Source organism: Lepidochelys kempii, chromosome 2, assembly GCF_965140285.1.
Source record: "Lepidochelys kempii isolate rLepKem1 chromosome 2, rLepKem1.hap1, whole genome shotgun sequence".
Lineage (NCBI taxonomy): Eukaryota > Metazoa > Chordata > Testudines > Cheloniidae > Lepidochelys > Lepidochelys kempii.
In genome coordinates, this window is record NC_136381.1 from 38,079,973 (window position 1) to 38,102,976 (window position 23,004).

The window sequence follows — 23,004 nt, forward strand, 5'->3', positions numbered from 1 at the left end:
TCCTGGTCCATTGAAGTCAGTAGGAATTTCACCCCATGTCATCAAAGGTGCAAAGGTATGAACATTGGTACTGCAGCATGTATGTACTAGTGCCAAAATATACAGCTTTAAATAATACTTGTGACATGATATAACTTCTCTCTACATTTGCTCTGTTAGTGTATTTCCTATGACAACTACACAGACAGATTAATTTGGCCTGGGAGCTGAAAGGGAATTTTTAATTAATCTTCCTCGACGGATGGACAGTTTTCAACTGGAATCACTAGGGCCAGGTTGGTAGGAAGGAACTCAGTAACAGCACCTTAGTAGTTCTCACCAAATAGGTGGGTTACTAAACAATCCTAGTCTGAGACCTTGTCTGTGCTACACAATTACACTGCAGTAATTACTCCATTTTTCATGTCCACACTGCCCTTCCTCTGCCTGTGGCACACATCCTCACGAGGAGCCCTTCCACTGATTTATGAAGGGCAGTGTGGGGAGCTGGCGCCTGGCAGTCGGGCTCCCGGGTGGGAGCTCTGGGGGAGCTGAGAGCCTGGGCTCTCAGTGCCGGGCAGGGAGACTCCATCTCTGAGCCATGCACAGAGCCCACAGCCCAGGTTCTCACCACAGGCTGCAAGGCTCCAGCTGTCAGCATTGCAAGGCTCACAGCTGGAACACTTCTCCTGCCCTGGGGGCTCAGTTTCAAAACAGGGACCCTACCAGCAGTGAAACGGACATGCTCAGCAATGCAAGTAACTACAAACTATGAACCACATCGAATTAAGTCTTACGCCTCTTGCCAAGGTGTTTATGTTAACCAGCGTACCGGGTGAGTTACAGCAGCAGGAGGAACACTGTAGTGTGTACGCTTACAGAGTAGGTCAACAAAAACTGCTTTACGTTGACCTAATTCTGTGGTGTAGACCTGGCCCCAGTAGAGGCTGGCAGCATCGGAAAGTGGACAGGCAAACCTGATGTTCTCTGTCTGGGCTGAGAGCCTAGGGACTGCTCCCAGTACAGGTGATCTTTGATTACTCCTTTGTTTTTACCAGTGCTATTTTCTCTGCCATCTCCAAATCCTGCTTTTCTCATTCCTTCCCATCCCTCCCTGCACTCAATCGTTTGGTTCCCTCAGGCAGTCAAAACAAGGTAAACTCTGCCTGCTTTGGTCTAGCAAACTCCGTAGGCCAGAATCTGCTGCAGATTACTGGGTATGTAAACTGCACATGGGGGGGCGGGGAGTGGGGAGAGCTATTGAAGTCAAGACACTCCCACAGATTTGGACTTTAGGTGGAAGGTGGAAGGCAGCAGGTGGAAGCTCTGCCAGTGATGAGATCTTCCCAAGCACATGGGGAGGGCAGTTGCAGGCTCTCAGAGAATCTCATAAATGCCTCTGGTGGGATGAGTAATAAATAAGCTTATCAAGATAACTCATCAGGATTCAAACAGCTTTGTCTCACCAAAAACTGGGAGTAAACAGTTAAAAGCAGAAAACAAAGGGTGATGGGGAGTGCTGTGCGCTCACTGGCAGTCACTCATGCAGACTCTGAGCTCCTGAGCAGACACCAAGAATGGATATTTGCACATGTATATTGTTTTGCAGCACTGCTTTCTAATAGCAGGAATGTTTTATAGTAATGGACGTCTTCGTAGCAGGATCAATTTAGATTTAGGAATGGAGTTTCTGTATGTTTCCCTTTTTCACATTTTCTAGGGCATAGTATGGGAAGTGCTGAATGGACATGATGTTGTAGCATCTTGGGCCCTAATCCTACAACAGACAGGGGGCAAATGGACTGCTGTGTCTGCACAGAGACTCATTATTTGATTTTGATGGGGCCCTGTGTGGATGTAGCAGTCCACCAGTTCACTATCTTTAAAGAATCAGGCTTCGGAAAGAGTCTATAACAGTGTTGGGTGAAAGATCATGCCTTGGTCAATGAACCTGCTTTTTTAAAAAAAATAAAGAACCTTGCCTTAGACAGTATCAGTGGAGGCGTATTAGAAACATGGAATTTTTTCACATTTAGTCACAGTATGGCTGCTTGCCTTAACCTGCTGCTAAATGAAAACACCTGAGAAATACAGAGAGGAGGCACAATTTGGGGGTAAGTCCAACCTTGTAAGAATACCACTCAAGAAAACAAGGCCAGCAAATAAACTGGAATATTGATTCATTCCCTTGAAACCAAATAGTGAATTTCTCAGAGACAGCATTCAGCTGTACTATTATTAGAAGCCTTATTTTCCCAGGACCAAACATGATTCCATGAGGTTGGACACTATTAGATGATTACTGACAATTTCTGGAATTTCTTCCAACTAAAACAACACCCCTGCCCACCAATCACTGTTATTTAATACATTGAACATTCAGCTGTTGACCGCAGTGTAGACATTATAAAAATAACTGATAAAGCTACTTATTTTCAAAATCAATGTCAAGAAATAAATAGGAGAAAGCTTTTAAGAGCCAATCTTTACAGGCTAATTATGAGTCCTCATTAGTGTTCTAATTAAAGATTAACAAAACAGATGCCCTGATTCAGCAAAGCATCTAAGCATGTGCTCAAGTCCCAGTGACTTCAATAGGACTTAAGCACATGCTTAACTTTAAGCATGTGAGTAACCCTATCCTTTTTCAACAAAGCACTTAGGCACATACTTAAGCTTAGGCATTTGTCTATATGGGAAAGTTTCACCAGTGACACCAGTATAATTATACTTGTATAGTTAAACCACTGTAGTTATACTGGTAGAACTCCTCAAGGGGGCATTCCTATTCCAGAATAAGTGTGGCTTTTTTTTTTTTTTTGGCGTAGTTTAAACAGTTTACAAGGAAATGTAAATTAAATCAGGAAAAGACATTCTTATACTGGAATAAGACTGTCCACACAGGAGGTTATACCCATATAACTAGAGTGGTTTAAATTCAGCCTTATCTTATACCAGTATAACTTTCCCCATAGACAAGCCCTAAAAGAGAGCTATCTAGAAACAGAGGGACAGCTTAGACATTCAAATAAAAAAAAACTGCTTGGGACATTCCACGAGTTTAGGTTTGAAAAGTTCCCAAAGTATCATCCTTTCTGTTGAGAAGAGTTTTCCCCATTTAGAGGAGTTGGAGTGCATGGGGCATAGGTTTCCCATCAATGGAGGAGTTGTGGGCATGATATTCTCTGAGTCCCACATGACAGCACAGCTCTTTCACTGGTTCTTTTGTTGCATCCTCTTCCCCTTAGCCCAATTCTCAATAGGGCTGAGCAATTGCTAACAGTTGTCACAAAGCTTTGACCTGTAATCACTAGGTAGTCCGGGTGTTAAAAAGTTCTACCACCTGTGGTAATTTTGTACAGTATTTGCAATGCTGTTCACATATAAATTGCATTTACCTTTTACAGAGTCGATATTTCCCTCTTTGAATGTTCTATTCCCTCACATAATAGCAAGCTGTGTTTCTCTACATTTCAATATGGAGTATGGAGGAGAATATAAATTCTTAAAACTACTCACTTACCAATGTCAAGGACCCTCTGTTTAGCTGTGTGCTGCCGAGAATGCCAGTATTTCCAATACTTCAGCTGTTCCTCTCGGTTTTTATCTTCACTGAATACAACCATGACCACACTCTACAGAAAAGGGGAGTGGAGACTATATTACTGGCAGTACCTCGCGTTTAATTAATTCTGAGATGCCTAAGTACTAGAAACGTCCACCTGCCTCCATTGCCACTAGAAAATCTGCCCTTGAAGGGAATACCATTCAGTGTTTTGTATTCTCGCCCTACATGTGTGATGCATTTAATATTTGTGTGCAATAGAAAGGTAATTTAAAAATAAAGCAGGGACAATGATGATGGTTTTTGTGGAGTTTGAATAAAATGTGACTGAGTATTTAAATGTAAGAGGGCTGTGTTTCATACTGCTAAAAGTGGTGATCTCAAAAGCAAAAGCATCCCAGATTCTAATCCTGACTGAGATACTTGGAATAAGTCATTTGGACTCATTGGGCCTTTAGAAGATTATATAAAAGTAGGAATGATATGCTCGGTATGATAGCAGCTCTTCTGGGTAAAAGAAATGTACACAAAAAGTTCCTATAATGCTGCAATCAACTAAGTGTGGAGGGGTGGGGTGAGGTGGGGGGCAGGATTGGGGACAGCACCGCAGGAAAATCAGAAGTGCAGCAGGAAATATCATTGTGAATTTTCTTGTTGTTTAAAAAAATATATAGCCACAAATTGATTTAACACAGCTGAAAATACACCCTAACAAAAAAGCAGTATTTTAGTGCCTGCAACAGTCAACAATTCAGACAAACTACAGCCTGTAATGTTTAATGTTTGAGCTACTTTCAAACAGGTGTTTTCATATGTGATGAGCAGCAGTCATTAAAAAATAGTGTTCTTTGTCTGCATTTGTGGATATACCACTTTATATATTTCTTAGTCCAGTGGTCCCCAAACTTTTCAGAGTAGCACCCGCTCTTACCCCTGGCCATGCCTCTCCTCAGAAGCTAGGGCTGAGAGCGGAGCCATGGCTCCCCGGGGAGGGAGGAGAGGTGAAGGCCTGGAAAGAGGCAAGGGGTCCGAGGTTGGGGCGCAGCTGGGGGTGGGCCTGGAGTCGAGGCAGGCGCTGTGGCCAGGGGACTGGGCTGGGCCGGAGCAGAGCTGGGGGCGCAGTGGGGCTGGGTAGCCTTCCCTCTCTGCCCTTGAACGTTCCTCCACACACACCCCAGGGAGGGTCACGCTCCAAAGTTTGGGGACCACTGCCTTAGTCCCAAGGACCCATCTATGTCAGAAGTCTTGCATATATTTTCATTTTTACCACAATGCTATATGGGTTTTTTACTGAGCCTCATTTGAATTTACATTTCAAGTTCTGGATTCATTTTGCTCTAATTAGGTGATACCAAAAACCAAACCAAAACAAATTGTAAATTCACTCTACATCTTAACTCTGTAGTTATAAAAGCTCAGGAAAAAACTTGCCGATTTAAGCACATTTAATAAAAATTCTGTCTGCATCACAAACGCTGCATGCTAAAGTAACCTGAAATTATAGAAAACAAAAAATAGCCCCTTCAATGTGTTCCTTTTGTTCTTAGCTGAAGAAGGTTTTCCCAATCTCCACACAAATTCCCCATAAATAGCCTCCCACCTTGAATCACCAAACTGTTTAAAAAAAATGGCTGTCTCTGAATGTAAAGTCTCCCAAAACAAGTGTGAGATAAAGAGCACAATTTATGGTGTTCCCTTGGACCTGATCTAGTGCAATGACATTGCTGAATAGCCTCTTGCTAACTGCAATTGACTTTGCAGCAGGCATTTGTTCTAGGATTATATTCATATTTTCTCCCTTCTAGCAGGGTTTGAGGGTTGTCCCCAAACTGTCTCAGAAGGGGTTATGTCATAAATCTGGTAACCCCTTTAAGAGATCTAATCATCTAAGAGCCTCAATAAACAGATTTATTTCATCTTGCTTTAATCCCCCACTGTGTCTCTGACACACAGCAAGAAAACCATGTTGCGAATGAGATTGGACTACAGTAGCCGCAGCGTTCTCAGCCTGGTAGTATTTCATCTGCTTCACCTACTTGCTGCACTTTGAGCTTCAGGGGACAGTGCCATTCTCAGGGCAGCAGCTTTGAGGCTCATTTTTCATTTCAAGTCTAATGGGTGATCACCAATTAATCTGAAAGATAACTGGGTGAGCCCAGTGTGTTCACCACAGTTTGATTGTCACAGCTCTGCTTCAGAAGCTGAGAACTGAGATGAAGCTGTAAATCTGATTTCCAAGGTGGGAATCTCCATAAAGGTTGCGTTCTTCTTGAATATAAAACAGCTCACATGCATAAACCACGCTTGATTTGATTTTTAAAACAGATCATTAGTAAATTAATGGCCCAATACTGCCAGCTGCTAATGCCCTCAACTTCCCATGACTTGAGTGGGAGCTGGGAGAGCTCACTCAGCACCTCACAGGTTTGGGCCACGAGGACTCAAGCCGGTGCTTAACATTGGATGTCAGTGCAATTTAAGCATGTGCTTAAAGTTAAGCAGAGGAATAAGTGCTTTGCTGAATCAGGCCCATGAATGGTTCCACTGAAGTCAATGGGAGTACTCGTGCTGAAAGTGTCTTGCTGAATCATGGCCTTAGACAGTTATATACTCAACTGGGCAGCTCATGAGATGGGACTGAAAAAGGACTAAAAAATATACAGCACATATCCATAGCTGATAACTTTTCCCCATATTTCTGTTGGTGTTGTAGCCAAGTGTTTCTGCTGTTCCCACAAGAAAAATAAAACAAACCAAGAGCAACCCCTGAACGTTACGGCAGAGTTCTGTTCTGTATAGCAAAGGCTGCCATACCCTGACTTTGCTGATGGGATGTCGGAAACACTTGTTGTCACCCGTCTCGCTCAGAGTAATGGCATAAAACTGTCCTTTGTTCAAATAGGTCATTGGTCCTTCCCCTTGCTTTTGACGCAGAGATTTGGTAGCTTCTAGAGTATACTGAAAAGTGCTGCTGTGAGAGAGAAAGAGAGAGAGAGAGAGAGATCAAACAATCTCCATGACTTTTCCTTTTCTTTTTGTCCTTATTTATTTATACATTTCACAAGCGTACAGATGGTATTGGCATAAAACTAATAGGAAACTAAATAGCAATAATGATGGGAAAAGGTCAAAATACGTAAAAACAGAGACAGGTGATTCAATAACTAAAATGCTCTTCCTTTAAATCCATCAAATCTGGAATTCATTAAGAATAGACTAGCTAGATTATAAGCCTCTTTGGGCAGAGACTGTCTCTTTAGTTTCTCTGTACATAACTATGGTCAACTATGGGCCTCTATATACACCCCAGTGATGAGGGTGCTGACTAATAGGTGGAATAGAGATTGGTTCACCGCTAGTAAGGGGAGCTAAGCTGCCTCTATGAACATTTGAACCTGCAGCTGGCACAGGAAGAAGAGTCCAATGAGAGGAACACAGAAGCTGCTGCGATGGTGTGTGGGAGGAACAAGACTCCTGACTACTGTTCGAGGAGATGGGAAAGGGGAATAGCAGAGTTGGGTTAATTTTTTTAAAGACAAATTAGAATCTAATTTTTAAGGGTATCTTTAGAAATGAACCCGACGGTGCAGAATACCTAGATTTCTCTGGTCGTGCAATTGATGAATAATACAATTAGAAAAAATAAAAGACAAGACATTAGTGATGTCATCGTATGGGAATTAGGATTTTGGAAGGGGAGATGTTCCATATGAGAAACTGCACCTTTATCTGTGGTGCACACTATGAAAAAGTTTGAAAATCTCTGTCCTATAGACTCCTTCCCTACATACACTCTTCACAGAACACTGTCTATTGGCAACCTACCACGCTGCATTACGACAATTCAGTATATTCATCCCCATCACACTATAGTAAAACTTGCTGAATAAATGTTTCCCTTCAAAATACTTTTACAGACACCATGATGGAAAGAGTCATTTACAGGATATTGCCACAAGTTGAAGAAAATAATACCTTCTCAAAGGTCTGAATTCAACAAAGCATTTAAGCACTACTGAATCAGGGCCAAAAGCAAGAACATGCTAAACCAAAAGGTTATGGTGTCCTTGAATTTCTAGTCTAAAAGAAATTAACTCTGATGTCATACCATTGCCTCTGACAATATGAAAAGGAAATAAGGCAAAGACCAAAACACTGTTTATCTTATTTTTAGCCACCAAATAAAAAAACAACCAAAATTCAGTAATAACAAGAATTTTTTTTCAAATCTTACCCAAAGAGATGGAAAAAAACCCCAAACCCTCCATTGCATCTTTCCTCCATCAGATGCAAGAACGTTCAGAAACTGTTTAGTTTCAATATAGTTTAGTAGTAATTTTTATAATTTGAAATGAAGGCTAAATTTTAAAGGTGTTCCTAATTACGTTACTCTACTCTAAAATTTATTCTGTTTTAATGTTTAAAAAAAAAAGTTTGTTTTTTTGTGCTAAATTTTGCATTGTTTTGAAAAGACTACTGTATGTACAGTATACATTTTGTTTATGATAAAAGGGTATTTTAAACACAGAAGGCCAGATTCTCATTGACATTAAGGCTCCTTTACATCAGTCAGTGTATAAAGGAATCTAAAATGGATTTTAGTGTGAATCAAAATCAGACCAAGAAAGTACCACAGTACAACTGACTAATAGTCCGTGTGCCTTAGTTTGTTCTCCTGTGTTTGACAGTTTCCTACTCTGGATGTTTCAGAAGGTGTTAAAAAAAAACCCCAAATCCCAGACATACTGCATGTGGCCAATTGTGTAATACCTGTACTATACCACAGTGGAAATTTCTTCCAAATTCCCAATTGGCAATCAGTTTATGCCCTAAAGCATGAGCATTGCTATCACTTGTCATTTTTACCCTAGCAAATGTAACTGCAGTTATTATTCAGAAAACTTTCTAAGCCTGTTTCGAATCTCATCAACTGCCTGATCTAAAAGCCCTTTGAAATCAATGTGAATCTTTCAATCCACTGCAGTGGGTCTTGGACCAGGCCCTAAGTTATGTTCATGTTATTCATATGAAGCATTCATTTCTATATATACAGGGTATGGAACACTTAGTAGAATGCTATATAATTCACAGAGAGGAGGCATTTCCTTTCTGAATGGTAAATTATCACGTGAAGTTGTCCTTGGCTCTTATGCTAAAGGTTTTCACCTTAGTAGAAATGCTGACAATACAAACACTCCTGGATTATGTTTCAAAAATACCCAACACAGGAAATGGAAACTATGCTGCATTGATGCTGCAGATATACTCCTGTCTAAAGACCCAGTCCTGATCCATTGAGGATAATGGGGGTTTTGTCATTGACTTCATCAGAAAGGGACTGGGCCTTAAGAAAGCTACACCATAAAAAAAAGCCCCAGGCATGAGGGCCCCAATCCAGGAAAAATCTTAAGCATATGTCTAACTTTGCACATGAATAGTCTGACTGATATAAATTGAACTACTCATGTGCTTAAAGTTAAGTACATGCTTAAGTGTTTTCCTGGATCAGAGCTAATATGAGTCAATGACTAATCTAGCTCTTGTCCATTTATATGCATGCATTTTGCTGCATTTAGTAGCTAACAGCAATGACTGGTTATTTCTCCAAAACTTTAGTTTTATTTTGCAGTACTTAGCTGGGTGGTGACAGACACCACCAGATTAAATAATACAAAATACACAGAAACGTACCACAATATATAGTGACAAAGATCACCACAACCAATTGTTACAAAACAAAACAAAATGGGAATTTCATAAAATTGGGGGAGCTGATTTAACAACCTCAGACATGTGTGCTCTGCATCCTCCCGTCCTGGAAGGCAGTGAAGATTTTCCAGGAGCAGGCTGGCAATCTGTGCTCTGTATTTGGGGTACCAAGAGCCTGGTTCTCCTCTCACACCAGTTTTACATTTGTACAGCACCATTGACTTAAGCAAAGTTATTTTTGATTTAAGCTTGTGCAAGTAGGAAGAGAATCAGGCCCTGACACTCAGGGCAGGTCTACACTACGGGGTTATGTCGACCTAACTTATGCAACTCCAACTACGTGAATAACATAGCTGGAATTGACATAGCTTAGGTCAATTTATTGCAGTGTCTACACTGTGCAGTGTCTAAACTCTCCTGTCAACTTACCTTATGCTTCTTGTTCTGATGGAGTACCAGCGTCAACGGGAGAGCAACTGGCGGTCGATTTAGCAGGTCTTCGTTAGACCTGCTAAATCGACCCCCGGTGGATTGATCACCACAGCATTGATCCACAGTAAGTGTAGACCTGCCCTCAGTGAAGACACACACACTAGTCAGATTTTAAAGCCAATGTGCAGAGCAATGGAGGGGACCAGCAGTACATCCCTAGTGGTGGCAAAGTGGGGTTCTCCATACTATATTTTAATATGAGGCCAATCCAGCTCCATCTATTCCCATTTGTCTTTGAGTAACTTACCTTGCTGTTTGTTCGTAAATGTATTCCTCAGCCCCTACTGATGCACTGCGGTACTTCTAAAAGTTATACAAATAAAAAACAAACAAACAATAGATAAGGAATTATTGGATACAAAGAAATTTACAATTACTGACAAGATCATATTAAAACTTTTCTAGTTAGGGAACCCTTATAATAAACTATAAGGTAGTTCAGACTCAAAATACCTATTAGCCTGAGTAGTCCCTATGCGGTTTCACTTCTAGAGTTGACACAGAGAAATTATTTGGATAAGTGTTTGGATTTTGTCAGTCTACCTAGTTCATTATAACAATATCAGTAAAGTGGCAGGTATTTTTGTGTTCTGCTTGCCCTTACATTATCAGATGTTTAGAAGAAACCTGTAATAACATGCATGACTCACAATTGCAAGCATGTCCTAAGCTGAAAATTAAATGAAAGCTTTTACGGTGCCTATATTTTTAAAGAGGGTTTATGTGAATCTATTTCTAATTGTCCTCCACAACCCACACACTGAGGCTCATAAAAATTTGTATTATTGTATCATCTCATTTGGATGGGTGTGGGGACACAGGCTCAGGAAGTATTCTGCATGTAACACAGGATCATATTAGAATAATAGATTCATTTGACAAAATGAAAACAGATCTATAAAAAGGTATAGATGAAAAATGTGAAATATATTGCATCAAGAGGCTGAATTATGAAAACTATGTCCACTGCATAAATTGAAGAAAGAACCATACACTACATTATGGAGCAGAGGAAAATGATAAGAGATCCTTATCTATTCTATGAGATCCTTGCTTTTTCAGTTTACCTTTTGTGGCCATAATACACTGTTTCTAAAACCTCTCTGATGGATCATTAGGTATAATCTCATGGATTATTAATTATTACTATACTATTTTGTCATCACTCACGGTTAATTACATATTGATGTGCCATGATAAAAATGCTCTGCAATAAAAAGACTTGAAACCTGTTTAAGAGATGTCAGTTTATTACAGAGTGTTTTTACCATAGCACAGCAGTGGTTGTAGCTTTGCAGTTGACTGGTCTGATTTTTATATCATTTTACGTGATATTTTCAGTATGGCTTGGTATAGTGATGCAAAGAATGTCTCCGTAGAATAAGCAATTTTAAAAGATTAATCCTTGTTTTTGTGAGATAAATACAACTAGTTTCTATTAATTAGTATGTAACTAAACTAGTTTATTTAATCCAGCTGAGACACAATTTAAAATCTGATCCATTATTTAAATCCATATTAAAATCAGGCAACAATCAGATAGAAGAAATTACCACTTTTATAATATTATGAAAAATCATGATCATAGTACTGTAATTTATATGGAATGTTATACATAATTCTCTTGCATTCTGCCTTGGCTGATAAAAAGAATATACATCAAGATGATTTTTCTAAAAGGTATCTGCACTTGCACTTTTATAACAAATGGATGAGCTATAGGGCAATGAAATGTGGGGAGGCAATCTTGTTGGTGGAAAAATGACTTTTTACAAACTTACACTTCACACTTGAGACAATTGGTCCAAGGCCCTCAAACTCATTCACACACATAGCTCTTACTCACATGAATATTCACATTGATTTAAAAGAGATTGTTCACATGAATAAGAGAGCTGGACTGGGCCCATCCTGCACACATTTTCAAAAACAAGGGTCATGACTCATATGAATAATTTTATTGAATGTACCGAGAATATTTACATGTGTGAAGTTGCTTATGTGCTGGAACGTTGGTAGGCTTGAGCCGTGTTTGTAAGTTACAGTAGACAGTGCATAATGCCTAACTTTCAATTGGTAATATAAATGACAGAGTATATTTTTAAAAAAATGTGACAAAATATTACTGATGTCACTGAGGTATTAGCAAATATATGTTTTCGCTCTTGTTTTCCAGTTTGTTAATTTTGTCCGTTTGACAGCACTTCATAGGATGGATTCACTGTTCTGTGAAAGTTCAGCTGCATTCCAACAGCATGTACTGGGATGATGCGATCAGTGCTATGAACTACCCAGGGGAAAGCCTATGTGCACACTACTCCTCAGCTCCTACAAGAGGGTATTTACCAGTTTCTAGCATAAGGGTTGAAGCCATATAATTATAATTAATTCATAATAGTGCTTGTGCTCCCAGTTTAGTTTAAACTGATTTTTAAAAGCACAATAGATTTCCTCATTATGTCACCACAGAGAGAATTCAGGTTGTATAGGTGTCCTAAATATGCATTTCCATACCTTAACATATTTGTATTTCTTTTAAGTTTAATTCTGCATTTCCTGGGTTTGAATACTTGTTTTGGAGATAATTACATCCCTGTAATCTTTTTTTCCTAAATGAGTCATACATACTCTCAACCTTAACTCCATCTTAATGTAGTTTTTGTCTGGGAGTTTCCTTGGTTTTTTTTAATTATTAATAATTTCATACATTAACAGGAATCAGGAAACCAAAGGTGAATGTTACTATGTGATTTGAAGATATGTAGTATCAACCTTAAATTATTTTTAAAATTTTAACCTCTAGGATCAGGCACTCTAGAGCAGCACAAAGCAACCAGAGCATACTGGCCAATTAAACTGAATTTACAGCTGCTTAGCATTGCCAGAGAAGTGCATAGCAGCCAGAGCACACATCAGTTCTTCCCTCCCTCCTGTTCTCAACATTCCTCTGTACAAACACCCACCCACATACCCCATCTTCCCCCTACCTTTTGACCTCTACATTTCCTTTCACCCTCCTAATGCCACCCATTTCCCCCTCTTGCCCTTCTTGATGAGCAGATCTGGTGCAATAGATAGCTTTTGAAATGAACTATTTAGGATTAATGGTAATTTTTTGCCATTACTTTTCACAACTAAAAAATGTATTCATCAACAGAAGTTGGTGGATAAACTCTTCCCCTTAAGAGATGCTCATGAACAATTATCCACTTTCAAAATGGCTACCATCTCCTATTGTTGCGAATAGGACTGAAGCTACAGCCTGCTAATAGTTAACTTGCCCTCTTTCAAAATAAGCCACCCCTACCCACTTTATTCTCAATGGGACTGAGGCCACAAGATGCCCTCTATAAAAATACCCATCACCTCTCATTGTTTCCAATAGGTACGAAGCCAAACTACCATCTAGGAAGATGGTGTTCCCCTATGCTGTCAGAAGGCAGAGAAGAGCACTGTGAGGAGCAGCTGAGTTCACTAAAGATGGTCACGGTCATTCACCTGCTCCTCTGTTGTGCAGAGAGCTAAAATATGCTGCTTGTGTTATTTATAAATTATTAATAATAATAATTATTATTATTATTAATATTGTAGTAGTAACTACGAACACCAGTCAAGGACAAGTCCCCACTGTGCTCAGTGCTGTCCAACACAAAGTCACACTGTATGATTCTTTTTAATGAGTTCCAAGATACTAGTTCATAAATGAAAAACTTACTTCTGTTCCCCCATCTTTGAAAGTGTCGCTGTAAGTACTATCAGGAGTACTACGCTGGTCATCTTTGAGATAGTTTGTATGGGGGGCAATGTTGGGCACTTCATACTGAGTCTGTTCGAAGATAACCCCCCTGTGCTCCTCGTTTTCGCCCCTAACATAATGCACTTGCGGGGCCATAAAAACTGGTGTGAACTCTTCTGCCTTTACCACGGTAACTCCAGTCACCGAGATTGGTGTTGGGCTCCCAGATACATTTGTGCTGTACTCCCTTTTGGAAGACTCCAGATGTTCTTGGTTTAAGGAGAGATTAACTGGTACTGTCTTCAAGACTTGAACTCTGTTCTCTCCTCCACTCAAATTACTCTGAGCTTCATTAGTACCAAGACAATTTCTGTGAAACAAACAAAAACCTGTGAATTGTCCTAATAGAAACTGGCATCAAATTTCCTCATTTAGGGAGTGGGCTGATTGCTACAGAAGTCAGGAAGAAAATACACCCGCAATGCAAAACTTTCTTCATGTATTGAGGACCAGGAAAGGTTACTTTCTTCTGAAACATCAGTGAATGAGTGGTCTCATCTAGTATGACAAATCCTGTGTGACCTAGTTTTCATTCTCCTTAGGCTACTATTTGGATACATAGTTAATAGATCAATACAAAAGCCTGTTGGCCAAAATAAACATCAAGGGTTTTATAAGAAATAATATATATTACTGACAGTAGAAAAATTTTCATGTGGAATAGAGAGAGTGAATTGTCAATAATGAGATTAATATTTTGCTATCTGCCCTTTCAGATAGCCACGGGATGTGACCATGTTTACTGATGTAATTCCTGAAGAAGTACTTCCAGGAATCCCATCCTAACAGAGCAGGACAGTAATTGTTGCAGGTGCACTGTAGCTTTCAGCAGCACCACCCTATCTCTAATGAAAGTGCCCTTAAAAATCCATATAATGTGCAGTTGTCACACACATGAAATGGTTAATTCATAAAGCTTTCAGCTTCCAACAGCTGCTTCGTGTTTTGTTCTCATTTTCAATAACTAATGAGAGTTGCTCTGATGAGAAAATGACTGCCATCTTGGCTTTCTGTTGGATGGACGTTTTGCCAATCCTGCTGTGGAATTTCTCTAGAGCCAGATGGAAGTGGAATTCTCTCTCTAGATGCAGACTGAAGAAGTTTCAGGTTATGTCTTCACTGTCAAAAAGGAGCTTTTTGTGCATCAAGATACCTAGTTTTATGTAAATCATAGTGGAGACAAGGTACTGTTAGTTTTTATCTCTATGTAACTAGCTGAGACAAACTCCACTTTGGGGCATAGCTATGATCTTGACTAACTAAGGTAAAAGTTACCTGTGCCTTCTCTCCACTAGGATTTTACATTGAAATAGCTAACTCGATGTACAAACATACCTATTTTTTGCAGGGAAGACATAGCCTCACTCTCTCCTGCTTGTGAGTCTCAATAAAGTCAGTTGTTTTCTTCTTAACCTGCCACACAGGACCCTTTAGCAGCTTTGACTCCAGACACAGCAAAAGCTGTAATCTGAAAGGTGTGAGGGGAAGAAAATGTTTGACAGAAAGTAGTTTTAATGAAGAAGGTGTTATGTAAAGTTATTTGCTCCCTGACAGAGATGAGATTAGGCTAAGTATAACTACCTAAACCAGTTTACTGAAGCCAAACTACATAGCTTTTGTTACCCCAAAAAAGCAGTATTTCTAATGTCAATATTTTTTTCTGGTTTACTTTTTCAAATAACATGACAACTTCACTGGGATTCTTTATTACTTTGCAAATCACATTTTTTTAAAATTCCATTTAATTTTTTTAATAGGTACAGCTGTGTAATGGTTGCTTCCCACACTAGACTTTGTTCTTTTATCTTGCAGAAGGAAGTCAGAGGCCATAACAATTCTTTTGATTCACATCTGATCAAAGTTTCTTTTACTTGCAGTGTATTAATATATTATTTTAAATGATACAATACCTTTTATCTTGGTCTTCTTGATTGTCATTCACTTTGTTAACAGACAACAGCCTTTTATCTCTGGGAACCTGAGAAAAGCACCAGGCATTGGTCAGGCAAGTGTAACAGTTTGTATTTGCAACTTCAGATTAATATAGTCTAACAAAAGGTAAGGTTTATTTAGACCAAGGATGTCAAACTCATGGATGTCAGGGCTTACTTTTTTCTATTATACTGACAGTAACCTTAAAGATGACTCCCCTCCCCTACCCTCCCCCAGGTGGGAAAAAATACAGGAATTATTCTCTCCTTTGGTTCTTGGATGTGTAAAGAAGGCCTGAAAAGGTTTTTAGTTTTCTTTCCCCAAAATAAGGTTTTATTCTGCTTGCTTTTTACCTTTGAAATACACCGGACCCTCGCTAGAACACGGGATTTGGGACCCATGCCAAGTACCGCGTGATAGCGGGGACCGCGTTAAAATGAAATTACTGTATACAGTAAATGTCACATCCATAAAGTATAGAAAACCTTAGAAAATAAACTCCCACTTGAAGGAAACAATAAACGAGAAAAAAAAGTATTGCTTTATTGGAAATTTAAAGTCGACATTACAATAAACTAGTCTCGTTTTTTCTTTAAAAAGTCGGTGAGTGGCTTTTGCTTCTTGCTGCTGTGCCACTTCCGCTTAGCAAACAGCAAAAGACTACGGAGCTGCATAATTTTTATAGGCTCAACGTCTTGCGTCTCAAACCCTCTCAAAGCAGTCTCTAAGCCGGCTACGGTCGCAGAGAACGACGTCCACTTCATCTTCCTCTTCTTTTTCTACGGCGAAGGGCAATTCTTCAGCTTCTGGAATGTTGTTTGGTTGTACTGCCTGAAGAATTTGGTCATCCATTAGACTTTCAGCAACGGGACAAAATTCTTCTGCTTCATCATCGCCTCTTATCCAGGATTCGATATTTTGTGGCAGAACATTTACCCTGAGCCTGGACAGTTGCTGGCACAGCTCCTGCATCAACTCCATGTCTGTTCTTTCAACTTCCTCCTCTGTAAATCCCTCTAAGTCGAATTCCTCGTCACACTGTGATCTGCTTTCTTCATTTTCTTCCAGGAGCGGGTGGCCAAACGACTCTCGCATCCCACCATCCACTAGCGGCTTATCGTTTCAGCGCATAATAAATTCCAGGAATCGCCGCCAATGTAAAAGAAGTCTTTTATAGTCAACTTCTTCAGAAAATCGGTGACAGACAATTCGCTTTCTATCATTTGTCATACCAAGTCCCGTCGATAGTGCTGCTAAAAATGGCGATAACATCTTGATCAAGCAGCTGGATTTTGGAAGTCATGTTTTTAGGTAAGTATTCAACCCGTATTTTACTGTCACGGGTTCTGAGTCTTTTGGCCGGAGGATGCGCTGGACAGTTGTGTAGCAAAAGAACGGCCTTTTCTACACCACCGCATAGGGTCGATCTAAGATACGCAACTTCAGCTACGTGAATAGTTGATGCTCCCTCATTGACTGCGCTTGCGCTTCTCGTTCTGGTGGAGTACTAGAGTCGACAGGAGAGTGCTCAGCACTCTCAGTGCTGTACTAGCACTAGTGTACTAGAGTCGACAGGAGAGTGCTCAGTCGATTTATTGCATCTATACTCAAAAAAATTGTACTGTACAGTGCTTAAATTTGGGATCCATGGCCGCGACCGCATTATATCCCTATTCGCGTTATATAGACGCATGTTCTAGCGATGGCCCGGTGTACCAGGAGTATCAAGTTCCAGGTTGGTATAAATACAGTTTGCACAAAAATAATAAAAGGAGTGAATTAAAACCAATTTAGCTATTTTGGCACACATTGGTATGTAGATAGTCTTAGTTAAGAATAAAATGATTGAAGTCAATTTAGCTCAGATGAGTAAAAGACTAGCTTTAGCCAAACCAAACTGCGGGCTTGTCTACATGGTGTAGCAATGCGCACTACAGAGGTGTAATTTCTGAAGCACACTAATATGCTATGCATTAATTGTACACTTGGGAACCTTTAGCACACCAGCAAGGTCTATATGGACCAATTAACGTGCAACATGTTAGTTCGCTTTAGAAGTCACATCCCTGTAGTATGCATTGCCCCATCGTGTAGTCAAGCCTATAATTACTTTTATTCCAAACTAAAAGTCTTCACACATTGACTTGGTCTACACTTAAAAGTTAGGCTGACATAGCTATATCAGTCAAGGGTGTGAAAAAAACACACATCTAACTAATGTAGCTATGCCATGGACTATACCTAAAACTTAGGCTGACCTAGCTACAGCATGCAGGGGTGTGAAGAATTCATACCCCTGTAAGATGCAGGTAAGCCAACCTAAGCCCCAGTGTCATCACCACTGGTCAACAGAAGAATTCTTCCATCGACCTAGCTACCACCCTTCCAGGGGATGGATTTATTACGCGGATGGAAAAAACCCTTCCATCACTGTAGCAAGTGTCTACGCTATAGCGGTGTAGCTATAGCACTATAGTTGTGCCACTGTAGCGCTTGTAATGTAGTCGACTTACCCTGTGTCCACTTACCCCGCAGTGTAGTTGCAGCTATGTTGATGGAAGAATGCTTCCTCCGACATAGCTAACTTTGTCTGGGGAGGTGGTGTTCCTATGCTCACGGAAAAACCCTTAGGTTGGTGTAGGTTGTGACTGCACTATTGGGATATGCTGGCACAGCTACACCGACGTAGTTATGACGGTGTGGTCTTTGTAATATAGACACAGCCATTGACTTGCACCACAGTAAATTAGTTTCCGAAAACCAATTCGATTCAATCCAGGCAAATTTGTGTGTAGACCAGCACTTCGGTTCTGTTTTTACAGAACTCCTTGAATTATTGAGAGGTGTGGATCAGGAACTATCTCACTTACCTTAATTGGAGTGCATGGAGGTGCTGCATCTTTAACTAAGAGGCATTCTCTTCACCCTTTTGAATTAAATGGTGTTAAAAAATACAAAGGGCCTAATTCTCAGTTATCCCAAGGCCCTTTTACACTAGGCTGGCAGCATAAAGGGGCCTTAATGTGGGAGAAAACAGTCCCCTGAGAATATCCTCTGCTGAAAGAGCATCCCTGGCTGGTCTAGAGATGGTGCCAGGGCTGTGTACCAGCCCTGGTTCCACATCTAGGGTAACGGTGGCGACATGTTGGGGCATCACCAGAGAACACTGAACTACAGCTATTCTCTGCTTCCCTAAGTTTATAGAGCACCATGAGAAGCAGAATGAAAGTCAAAGCAGGCCTCTCTATGGATCCAGATTATGTGACACTCAAGGTAATTTAAAGCCACCTTGGCCCCACCCCAGCCTTCCCTGACTCAAGCACAGGAATGAGACCCAAAGAATTTTAAACTGTCTAAATAAAAAACCTTTCCTATTTCACTTAATAAAGTTTCACTTGCATGATTTCTATGACATCATAAATCAAGTAGGTTTCCATAGAGTCTTCCAGGAAAAACAAGGTAGACAATATCTAAATTTCTAATGTAGAAACAATGAGAACAAAAGGCTTTCTTAACACATCCCAAAGAATGTGAAAAAAACAAACCCTTTTTTACTTTACAGTTAGACTTTCTTGGCTCTGCTCTTTGAATTCTGAGAGTGTGTGGGCCTTCCTACCTTCCTCAGACAGTCCTCATGTTTTCATTATCCCAGATAGCTCTTCAGGCTTTTAATAAAATTTCAAGGCCCCAAGTTCTTCAAGGCCTCTTTTCTCCGGCTGAATTAGCAGTTTTTGGAACCAGCACTTCTGAGCTATTTCTTACAGCAGAAGGAAGCTATTTCCAGTTCATCATGGCATTGGACCACCATGACAACTGAGCAAGGACAGACTTGAAACCAAATCAAAATTGTGTTTACTGCCTTTAAAACACCAAAGAAAAATCAGGAGACATTCAGGCTTAGAGAAAAACCAATAAGCACCTGTCCTCCAGTAGTCAAAATTAACATAAAGTATCTTTCTAAGACAACAACAGAGACACGGAGGACTGGCGTCTGATCTTCACTTATAGATTCATAGATTCATAGATACCAAGGTCAGAAGGGACCATTAGGATCATCTAGTCTGACCTCCTGCACAATGCAGGCCACAGAATCTCACCCACCCACTCCTGCAAAAAACCTCTCACCAAAGTAGTTGGTGGTGTCATATTTGTACTAAAGTGCTCTGTTGGTTGACAGGCCTGTTTGATGTATCTCGGAGGTTGGCTTGAGTCCACTGCCTACATGACACCCTTAATTTAGATAAAAACAATGAGGAGTCCAGTGGCACCTTAAAGACTAACAGATTTATTTGGACATAAGCTTTCGTGCGTAAAAACCCACTTCTTCATATGCATGGAGTGAAATTGCAGGCATATATATAATGGCACATAAAGAGAAGGGAGTTACTTTACAAGTGGAGAACCAGTGATGACAAGACCAATTCAGTCAGGGTGGATGTGGTCCACTCCCAATAATTGATAAGGCGGTGTCAATACCAACAGAGGAAAATTGCTTTTGTAATGAGCCAGCCACTCCCAGTCCCTGTTCAAGCCCAAATTAATGGTGTTAAGTTTGCAAATGAATTGTAGCTCTGCAGTTTCTCTTTGAAGTCTGTTTTTGAAGTTTTTTTGTTGTAGTATGGCTACTTTTAAGTCTGTTATTGAATGTCCAGGGAGATTGAAGTGTTCTCCTACTGGCTTTGTATGTTACCATTCCTGATGTCTGATTTGGGTCCATTTATTCTTTTACGTAGAGATTGTTCGGTTTGGCCAATGTACATGGCAGAGGGGCATTGCTGGCACATGATGGCATATATCACATTAGTAGATGTGCAGGTGAATGGCCCCTGATGGTGTGGCTGATGTGGTTGGGTCCTATGATGGTGTCGCTAGAGTAGATATGGGGACAGAGTAGGCAATGGGGCTTGTTACAGGGATTGGTTCCTGGATTAGTGTTTCTGTGGTGTGGTGTGTAGTTGTTGGTGACTATTTGCTTCAGGTTCGGGGGCTGTCTGTAAGAGAGGACTGGCCTGCCTCCCAAGGTCTGTGAGAGTGGGGGATTGTATTCCAGGATAGGTTGTAGATCGTTGATGATGTGCTGGAGAGGTTTTAGCTGGGGGCTGTACATGATGGCCAGTGGTGTTCTGTTATTTTCCTTGTTGGGCCTGTCCTGCAGTAGGTGACTTCTGGGCACGCATCTCGCTCAGTCAATCTGTTTACTCACTTCCCCAGGTGGGTATTGTAGTTTTAAGAATGCTTGATAAAGATCTTGTGGGTGTTTGTCTCTGTCTGAGGGATTGGAGCAAATGTGGTTGTATCTTAGGCCTTGGCTGTAGACAATGGATTGTGTGATGTGTCCTGGAGGTATGTAGGTAAGAATAGTGGTAGGTTTCTGGTATAGGGTGGTGTTTATGTGACCATCGCTTATTTGCACTATACTGTCCAGCAAGTGGATCTCTTGTGTGGACTGGTCCAGGCTGAGGTTGATGATGGTGTGGAAATTGTTAAAATCCAGGTAGAATTCTTCAAGGGCCTCCTTCCCATGGGTCATATGATGAAGATGTCATCAATGTAGCACAAATAGAGGAGGGACGCTAGGCTAGGAGACGAGAGCTGAGGAAGCATTGTTCTAAGTCAGCCATAAAAATGTTGGCAAACTGTGGGGTCATGCGGGTACCTGTGGGGCCATGCGTAGCAGTGCCTCTGACTTGAAGGTATAAGTTGTCCACAAATATGAAATGGTTGTGGGTGAGGACAAAGTTACAAAGCTCAGCCTGGACAAAGCATGGCCCCTTGTGGGTATGCCAAGATCTCATCAGGGATATTGTTCTTGACAGCTTGTAGTCCATCCTTTTGTGGAATATTGGTGTAAAGAGCTTCTACATCCATGGTGGCCAGGATGGTGTTTTCAGGAAGATCACCAATGCATTGTAGTTTCCTCAGGAAATCGGTGGTGTCTCAAAGATAGCTAGGAATGCTGGTAGCGTAGGGTCTGAGGAGAGAGTCCAAATAGCCAGATAATCCTGCTATAAGAGTGCCAATGCCTGAGATGATGAGGCATCCAGGATTTCCAGATTTATGGATCTTGGCTAGCAGATCAAATACCCCTGGTCAGGGCTCTAGGGGTGTGTCTGTGTAGATTTGTTCCCATGTTGTAGCAGGGAGTTTCTTGAGCAGCTCATGTAGTTTCTTTTGGTACTCTTCAGCGGGATTGGAGGATAGTGGCCTGTAGAATGTGGTGTTGGAGAGTTGCCTGGCAGCCTCCTGTTCATAATCCGACCTGTTCATGATGACTACAGCACCTCCTTTGTCAGCACCTTTGATTATAATGTCAGAGTTGTTTCTGAGGCTGTGGATGGCATTGCATTCTGTATGGCTGAGGTTATGGGGCAAGTGATGCTGTTTGTTCTCAATTTTAGCCTGTGCATGTCTGTGGAAGCACTTTATGAAGAAGTCCAGTCTGTCATTTCGACCGTCAGGAGGAGTCCACGTGGAATTCTTCTTCTTGTTGTCTTCTTGAAATGGAGAGGGAGTTTAATGCTAGTGTCCAGTGGGTAGGAGGATTCCTGTGGATCAGTGCACTGTTTAGTGGTGTGTTGAAAATATTCTTTGAGTCGGAGATGGCAAAAGTAGGCTTCCAGATCACCACAGAACTCTATCATGTTCAGGCCGGGGCGGGGGGGCGGGACGGGACAGGACACAGACTCTTCTGCTGGGCTAAGTGTGTGATAGATTAACAATATTTTTGGGTGAGTTAAGGGTATCACTGTTGTAGCCCCTTGTGGCATGTAGGAGTTTAGATAGTTTACTGTCCTTTCTCCTCTGTAGAGAAGTAAAGTGTGCATTGTAAATGGCAACAAACTCCATTGCCTACTCTGTCCCCATATCTACTCTAGCGACACCATCATAGGACCCAACCACATCAGCCACACCATCAGGGGCCATTCACCTGCACATCTACTAATGTGATATATGCCATCATGTGCCAGCAATGCCCCTCTGCCATGTACATTGGCCAAACCGAACAATCTCTACGTAAAAGAATAAATGGACCCAAATCAGACATCAGGAATGGTAACATACAAAAGCCAGTAGGAGAACACTTCAATCTCCCTGGACATTCAATAACAGACTTAAAAGTAGCCATACTACAACAAAAAAACTTCAAAAACAGACTTCAAAGAGAAACTGCAGAGCTACAATTCATTTGCAAACTTAACACCATTAATTTGGGCTTGAACAGGGACTGGGAGTGGCTGGCTCACTACAAAAGCAATTTTTCCTCTCTCGGCATTGACACTTCCTCATCAATTATTGGAAGTGGACCACATCCACCCTGACTGAATTGGTCTTGTCATCACTGGTTCTCCACTTGTAAAGTAACTCCCTTCTCTTTATGTGCCATTATATATATGCCTGCAATTTCACTCCATGCATATGAAGAAGTGGGTTTTTACGCACGAAAGCTTATGCCCAAATAAATCTGTTAGTCTTTAAGGTGCCACCAGACTCCTTGTTGTTTTTGTGGATACAGACTAACACGGCTACCCCT

General features: G+C 40.9%; 1 protein-coding gene across 4 annotated transcripts in view; it reads right to left on the reverse strand.

Moving 5' to 3' along the window:
• Positions 1-23,004, reverse strand: part of GRHL2 (grainyhead like transcription factor 2) — a 103,144-nt gene that overhangs the window by 53,603 nt on the left and 26,537 nt on the right. For all 4 annotated transcript variants that reach the window (XM_073330421.1, XM_073330420.1, XM_073330419.1 and 1 more), the window contains exons 3-7: positions 15,452-15,519; positions 13,461-13,851; positions 9,993-10,048; positions 6,359-6,515; positions 3,503-3,614 (exon numbers count right to left, since the gene is read on the reverse strand). In XM_073330421.1, coding sequence (XP_073186522.1) covers positions 3,503-3,614; positions 6,359-6,515; positions 9,993-10,048; positions 13,461-13,851; positions 15,452-15,519 — 784 coding nt within the window. The remainder of the gene's footprint in view (positions 1-3,502; positions 3,615-6,358; positions 6,516-9,992; positions 10,049-13,460; positions 13,852-15,451; positions 15,520-23,004) is intronic.